This window comes from Nanorana parkeri, unplaced genomic scaffold (genome assembly GCF_000935625.1).
Source record: "Nanorana parkeri isolate BGI_ZX_2015 unplaced genomic scaffold, ASM93562v1 scaffold96, whole genome shotgun sequence".
Lineage (NCBI taxonomy): Eukaryota > Metazoa > Chordata > Amphibia > Anura > Dicroglossidae > Nanorana > Nanorana parkeri.
In genome coordinates, this window is record NW_017306364.1 from 671,124 (window position 1) to 679,084 (window position 7,961).

The 7,961-nt window shown below is 46.5% G+C and overlaps 1 protein-coding gene across 1 annotated transcript in view; it reads right to left on the reverse strand.

Annotated features, from left to right (window-relative positions):
• Window positions 1-3,110, reverse strand: part of PHB (prohibitin) — a 7,213-nt gene extending 4,103 nt beyond the window's left edge. Inside the window, exons 1-4 of the mRNA XM_018552721.1 lie at window positions 3,026-3,110; window positions 2,365-2,461; window positions 497-658; window positions 303-411 (exon numbers count right to left, since the gene is read on the reverse strand). Of these exons, the coding sequence (XP_018408223.1) occupies window positions 303-411; window positions 497-658; window positions 2,365-2,449 (356 nt within the window). The 5' untranslated portion in view covers window positions 2,450-2,461; window positions 3,026-3,110. The remainder of the gene's footprint in view (window positions 1-302; window positions 412-496; window positions 659-2,364; window positions 2,462-3,025) is intronic.
• Window positions 3,111-7,961: the final 4,851 nt, after the last annotated feature.

Here is a 7,961-nt window from a genome sequence, read left to right on the forward strand (position 1 = left end):
GGGGCTAGGGACTTTAATTTTAGGGGGATTTTTAATTTTAGTTTATTTAACTTTTATTTTTAATTTATCTTAAAATTAAATAAACTAAAAATTAAAGTTAAAAAAATTATTTTTTTAACCTTTTTTTTTACTTAATTGCTGGGAGCAATAGCCAGACTGGCTTGCTATTGGATATTTCAAATTGCAAAAGCCAATAACAGACTGGCTACTGCACCTGCCCACTGCCTGCTGTCAATCAGCAGAGGAGGGACCTAAAGTTCTCCATCAGGTCCACCTATGTTGATTGACAGCAGGCAGTGGGCGGGAAGACTCTTTCATCGTAGTCCTCGCCAATGCTGGTGTAGATCCTGGGCAACTGATCGGCAACCGGGCGGAAGAGAATACGCAGAGTGATGTTGACATTCTGCAGATCTAGGAAGATACAACAAGAGTGGTGTGTATGTGGTGAGGCATCGGAATGTTTATCATTATTAGGACTTTATTTACCAATACTCACCTTTACTTCCTGTAATAACAGGGAGGTTGCGGGGACGGGACCGGCAATCGAAGAAGATTGGTCTCTGCACCCAGGGGATGAGGAAGTGTGTGCCTTCGTCTACTACCTCTTCTTTAACTCCTTGGAATCTGTCAAATATGACAGCGCGGTGGCCGGCATCCACTGATGGGTAGAGAAGACAAATCATGATTACAAAGCAGAATGAGAACTGGAAGACTGGTAAGATATGATGTAAGGCTTGTGTATGCATGTGATCTTATTAGCCACACCCCCCTCGTATTTGGGGGAACGACTCTTCTGTTTATAGGTATATTACATATTTAGGAGGTTCATTCTAAGCACGTGAGCCCATGAGGTTACATTGGATTTTCTAGATACATTGCAATACTGTATTCCAGACCTGGAGTAGGCAACCTCAACATTCCAGCTGTGGTGGAACTACAAATCCCATAGGGCATTGCAAGACCGAAAGCCATGACTCCCAGAGGCAGATGTATGATGGGATTTGTAGTTTTTACCACAGCTAGAGTGCCAGAGTTTGCCTATCTCTGGTTTAAACAAAAAAATAAAGTTCCTGACTGCAAAAGTTCTACTTCCAGACAAAGCTTTTCCTTGCACATTGTGCTGACAATCATCCAAAAATCATTTCTTTGTTTCAGCACATTCGCCAAGATAAGTCAAACTACACTTTGAGAGTGGATATGTTTGACTCCTTTAGTAAATCAGGACCAGTGTGTAAAAAGAAATTCCTAGAAGCAGATTTTGATTAAAAATGAATTGTTTTCCAAACTGCACTTGTCTCCAAATGCCAAGGCCGGAAACCATCAGATAGAGGGACTGTTAGTCAGAACGTCTCTCTTATAACTTACTGACTCTACACAAGGTCTCAGCTAAAGGCTCAAGTATGGGGGGGGGGGCAGGGGGGTCATCAAAACTGGAGCAGACAGAAGCTGGTTGCCCATAGCAACCAATCAGCTGCTCTCTTCAGTGTTAAGCTTGGAAAAGGAAGATAGAAGCTGGATTGGTTGCCATAGGCAACTGCTCCAGATTCTGTGTCCAAGTGAGGGCACCTGTACTTGCACAGATGTGCAGATTTGGGTCTGCAGTAGGGACGCACTGATACCGTTTTTACGAGTACAGATATTTATCTTTTGGTACTCGCCGATACCGGTACTTCCCCTACCATGGAGCCAGGGGTGCACGCCGTGTGAATGAGCCCCAACATTGGTCAAATGCATGCTGACCAAAGACAAATGCATCTGAGCTGGGGATCCTGGAAGAGGTGCTTCTCATCAATCAGCGTGATCATGTGACCGCTCCGACCAATGAGTTCTGGCTATTTGAGAGCATTATGCTCATTACATACTGTGGGGCTGTGACGTGCGGTGTAGGGACTGTACACCGGCTGCGGGGGGGAAATCACACAGAAAGTACAGTGGGGGTGGAATGCTGTCGGTAAGTTCATTGTTACACATTTTGAAAGAAAGTGAACTTATCCTTTCAGGGGGCGTCCCGAGGCAGGGTGTCATCCGGAGCGTGTACCGGGTGACACCACTGCACATGCGCGTGACTTATGTGCTGTTACCTGCCGGCGGCCATCTCGGTGCTGGATGCCAGCAGAGAGAGGAGGAGATGTTCATCCGGCGGGATAAGGTATGCCGCCGGGTCCCCTCCTTTCTCATGCAACTGTTGGGCTCTCGGTCCATGACTTTTCAGAGGGGGGTGACACCAAAATGACTGTCAGTCATTTTGGCGTCACCTGGGTGCAGAATGCACCCTCCTAGTGATGCCACTGTACACGTTAAAAAAGCGTAGAGTGAAGCGGTTAGCAGCTCATTAGATGTGATATATATCCGCATTTCACTCACCAGTAAACAAGGCGGATTTGAGGACCCCTCCGGCCACTAATAGTCCAAATCCAACCTTTCCAATCGTTTCAAAGAGTTTCGCCATCGTTCACTGGTCCTGTATGAAAACAAACACGCTGCTGTTAAATCTACATACGGCTTCTGGTGATCTGCATTACCGGGCGATGCATGGACGCGGTCTGAGCTCCTTATACTGAAAACACTGATGGTAAGCTGTCACTATGCCACATCCAACTAATGTTTTTGATGATTTATTGGATTCAGATAATGTTTACACGAAGGACCCCCCCACTAATGGTGCTTCCAGGTACGGAAGAGCATGTGACCTTGAGTGCTCAGCTTTCTGATTGGCCAGGCCTTAACACTATCACATGGTTGAACGTGGAAGGTCACGTGACCTATAGGCTCCCATACAGGTAACTTACACAGAAATGGTCACTCTGGTAAACTGGACAGCACAGATAATGTATTGTAAGTAGGGGCATCAAGAGAACCTGCCGTGACTGAGAAGACAGTAACAGGCTCTTTAATAACTATCCCGCTCCATTTCCTCATAAGACCTCTCCACCCCATGTGTGTCATTCTAAAGCCTTTCTGCGGACACACAGCCACCGTCTATCACCCCTCCAGTGTCCCCGGGCTCCACCAGCCCCGCACTCACCTCCTCACTGCTCTGACCTCCACATGAGCCGAAATCCCGCACTGCGCATGCGCGACCTATGTCCTTCAGCAACCAGTCTACTATACCCCGCCCAGCGCCCCGCTGCATCCTGGGATGTGTAGTTATCCGCTCCATTCCATTGCTTGGTTATTGCGCAGGCAAAGACTACAATACCATAAACCTGCGGGGCGAGCAGCGTGCGCTGATTGGTGGAAATGCAGAGCCGTTCTAGGCACGTGGTGACAGGAGGGAGGGGAAGGTGGTATGGTTCGCTTATATATTACAGGAAGGAGGAGCGGAGGGATGACATGGGTCGTTTTTACCGCCTTGGGTGATTAGTCCTTGCTGCTTCAAAAGATCAACTTTGGACGCAACACTTTCATTCAAATATATTTATATGTATAAGCATTTGAAAAATCGTAAATACTGTGAATGAGGGCAGAGAAGTGGGCTGAGTGATGGGTGGGGCTAACATGGATAGGGTGGAGCCAGGTGCACCATTCCAGGCGGGGCTAACATGGATAGGGTGGAGCCAGGTGCACCATTCCAGGCGGGGCTAACATGGATAGGGTGGAGCCAGGTGCACCATTCCAGGCGGGGCTAACATGGATAGGGTGGAGCCAGGTGCACCATTCCAGGCACTGTCGGTGCACCTGGCTTCCCCCTACACACCATACCAGGCACTGTCAAAGCACCTGACTCCATCTACACACCATTCCAAGCACTGTCAATGCACCTGGCTCATAATGAAGTATTACCTTACATTCTGCCTGAAAAGAAAATATACTAAGAATGTTTTTGCCTCTATTCGCGCAGAACAAATGTTCACAGAGATTTGCAGGGTGAATTGTTTATAAATAGACCCCTTCATTATCCTTCCTGCAGCTTCTATTGTTTGCTTGATTGTTGTCCAGTTCCTAGATGTGATTATCTCCTAAAGGGCTGTCTTCTGTGTCCTCTGTACTCTTCATTTCCTACCTTTCCCCCGAATTACTCTGTCTATCATAGGCAACCTATAGTTGCTTCCAATCTCTTTTGCTTAATTGGCACAGGCATCCTTCAAATACTTTAATGAATCATTCTTCACTGTTACGTTGTCTGGGATTGATTTTTCATTGGTTCCAATCTTCTCTAACGATGGATGTCCCTCTGAATAAACAATGATGTACCCCCATTTAATTGTGTCATTGTCAGCACTTCGATTTTGGTCTCCTAGTATTATGTAATCCTTCATCCATATCATCCGCTACTTTCAGCAGCTGCTCATAACATTTGTTTTTCATTTTCTTACTGACATCATTCCAGGCCCACATTATAATCCTAATTTGTCATCCATTCCATCTCTACTCTGGTAACAAAGATCCATCCTTGGAAGTTCGTTTTCAATTCCAAGTAAATCAGACGTTTGATTCCTCTTCCGGCTCTTTGCATCTTGGGAACATCTGAATATAGGAAGTTGACCACATTCTTGGCCTTTTCTTTTGGGTTTTGTTATATCGAGGATCTTCACTTTGTTTTGTCCAGGTCTTTAACCAGCTCTAGCTGTAGCATGATTGGCTTTGGACCCCACAGCATCACCAGACAAATGTGGGCCCTACAGAAGGCCAAGCCACAGAATTTAAACAGCTGCCCAGAATTCACTAGCTCACCCCTGAAAGGGTGATGGACTTCATTGTGGAATGGCTCTCTTGTGGAGTTCGCTGTGAAATGGCTCTCAGCTGTGGAATTCACTGTGGAATGGCTCTCAGGTTGCATACTTCACTGTAAAGTGGTTTTCAGGTTGTGGACTTCCTTATGGAATGGCTGCCATGATGTGGACGTTCCTGTGGAATGGCTCTCAGGCTGCATACTTCACTGTAGAGTGGTTTTCTGGTTGCATACTTCACTGTAGAGTGGTTTTCAGGTTGCATACTTCACTGTAGAGTGGCTTTCAGGTTGTGGACTTCCCTGTGGAATGGCTTCCAGGTTGTGGACCTCCCTGTGGAATGGCTATCAGGTTGCATACTTCACTGTAGAGTGGCTTTCAGGTTGTGGACTTCCCTGTGGAATGGCTTCCAGGTTGTGGACTTTCCTGTGGAATGGCTTCCAGGTTGTGGACCTCCCTGTGGAATGGCTATCAGGTTGCAGACTTTACTGTAGAATGGATGTCAGGTTGCAGACTTTACTGCAAAATGGCTCTCGGGTGGTGCACTTCACTGTGGAATGGCTCCCAGGTTGTAGACCTTACTGTGGAATGGCTCCCAGGTTGTAGACCTTACTGTGGAATGTCTCTGAGGTTGTGAACTTCACTGTGGAATGGCTGTCAGGTTGTGCACTTCACTGTGGAATGGCTCTGAGGATGTGGACTTCACTGTGGAATTGCTCCCAGGTTGTAGTCCTTACTGTGGAATGGCTCCCAGGTTGTAGACCTTCTGTGGAATGGCTCCCAGGTTGTAGACCTTACTGTGGAATGGCTCCCAGGTTGTAGACCTTACTGTGGAATGGCTCCCAGGTTGTAGTCCTTACTGTGGAATGGCTCCCAGGTTGTAGTCCTTACCGTGGAATGGCTCCCAGGTTGTAGTCCTTACCGTGGAATGGCTCCCAGGTTGTAGACCTTACCGTGGAATGGCTCCCAGGTTGTAGACCTTACTGTGGAATTGCTCCCAGGTTGTAGACCTTACTGTGGAATGGCTCCCACGTTATAGTCCTTACTGTGGAATGGCTCTCACGTTATAGTCCTTACTGTGGAATGGCTCTCAGGTTGTAGACTACACTACGCAATGGCTCCCAGGTTGGCCCAAGACCTCTCTGCAGTTTTTGAATGCTTTTTTAACTTGAAATTTTCAGCAATGAAGCCTGCAGAGCATTGTGCCCATGGGTGTATTTCACAGGCTCTTGCAGTGTATTCCCCCAGCCCCACGTCTGTACAGAGGTACAGACCTGGCTGGAGGAAACGTGCTGCTGAACTAATAACCAGGGAAAGGGAAGAGGGATCCCCGGCGCACCCTGCATAGTCCCATGGTGACAGATGGGACTTGTGGTAAATTAATTCATCGTTCCTGGACCTTGATGATGGAGCCATTAAAAAAATTTGAGGGTTCCCTGGGAAGATTCACCCCATCATTCAGGTAAGGGGGCAGTGTTGGTTTTACAGGTGGGGTATGCAACCATGTTTCATGTTACACCCTAAATATGGAAGTAACATGAAAAATTGAAAATGGTATAAAATGTTGACTTAGCTGTTAAAGATAAACTCCAATTTTTTTAAAAAGTTGACCCTTGCAGCGGCGCTACCCCTGCAACTTAAGAGTTAACTGCTCATTTGTCTCTAGGGACGCGAATACAGAAGATGTGCCCAACTGATCCTTGGTCCCTAGGTGTCATCACATCTAATGCAACTGAATGGACTGCTTTTCCCAGCAGGGCTTAGACTGCTGGAACCCAGGGGAGAAGAGGCTATGGGGTCAGGTCTAGCAGCCAGGTAGGATCGAGGGTCAGGTGAATATAATTTTTTTTTTAATTTGAGCCACCTAGTGACTAAGGAAAATGTTTAGAGGCCACTAGACCAAAACATAGGGTTGCCACCTTTTCTTCCATCGAAAATCCGAACACTCTAGCGACACACTGAATTTTTGGGGGGAGAATGAGTCGCGGCTTATTCATATGTAAATACTGCCACCCATTCATATGTAAATATCACAGCCGAGGCTATTTTCAGTGGGGTGCCAGTAGCCCCTATGTTAATTTTGGTTGCCCCTGCCTGCCTGACATCTTGTGTCCGGGTTTCAGCTGCCGTGAAACCCCCGCACACAACATTCAAAACCCGTACTGTCTGAGTGAATCCTGGACAGGTGGCAACCTTTACCAAAACAAACAATTAACTCTTGCAGTGAGGAGGTAGCCCCACTGCAAGAGTTAACTATTTAGCTTCCTGGAGTTCCCCGTTAAAGGAGATCTTTACTATGTAAGCATTGAGGCTGCCATTGCTGGCCTCCTTCTGAAAAAGCTGTTTGCCTGGCTGGTAAAGCAATGCCTTGGGTAGCATGTCTCCTGTACAATTCCTCTGCTTTTATTGTCAAGTTTTAACGAGAATGTAGAGAGCAGAGACGATAAACGATTCTCCTTTGCTGCCAAATGTTTTGTGTAGACGCACAATTACATGCATGCTAACCTCATTCATCTCAGTGCTGTACAATCCAGTCGTCTATTGAGCTCTTTGACCACAAGAGGTCCCCCACGTGTCGCTCTCTGCCATCCTGGCTCATTTGTATCTGGGCACTGTGACTTTCAGATTTATGGTAATTACCACAGGCTGAAGTTAAAGTTGGCAGCAGAAAATGCCGAACATCGCACTTTCGCCAGTTTTGTTTATTTATGGAGCTGTGATTGCATAAAATTTCAGGATGTTTTGGGAAACACAAATCACAGGCGGCACATATCACTGTTGCGCTGTACAAAATTGCTTGCCGAAGGTTGGCAACGCTGATTGCAAAGCAGCAAGACTCTTCCTGAGTTCTTTGGATTGAGTCACAGCATGCAATTAGTATGGCAATGCTGGGGATTCTGATTAATGTGTCATGTTATAGGCCAATTTTCATAGAGTTTCATACAGGAAATTGTTGCACATCTGTCTCTGTACCATGTTTTATATATTCCCCTCCCACCCATTGTCAGTAGCAGATTACAAAATCCAAGATATCACCAGCACACTATGGTTGGATGAGAGGACAGGACACTTTATTGTCACCAACAGGAAGGAATGTTTTGAGTCCACTAAGGACCTCTTCCTCAAGCAGCAGTGACTAAGGAAGATGTTTCAAGCCCATTAAGGACCTCTTTCTTGGTCAGCAGTGACTAAGAAAGATGTCTCATGGCCATTAAGGACCTCTTTCTTGGTCAGCAGTGACTATGAAAGATGTTTCAAGGCCACTAAGGACCTCTTTCTTGGTCAGCAGTG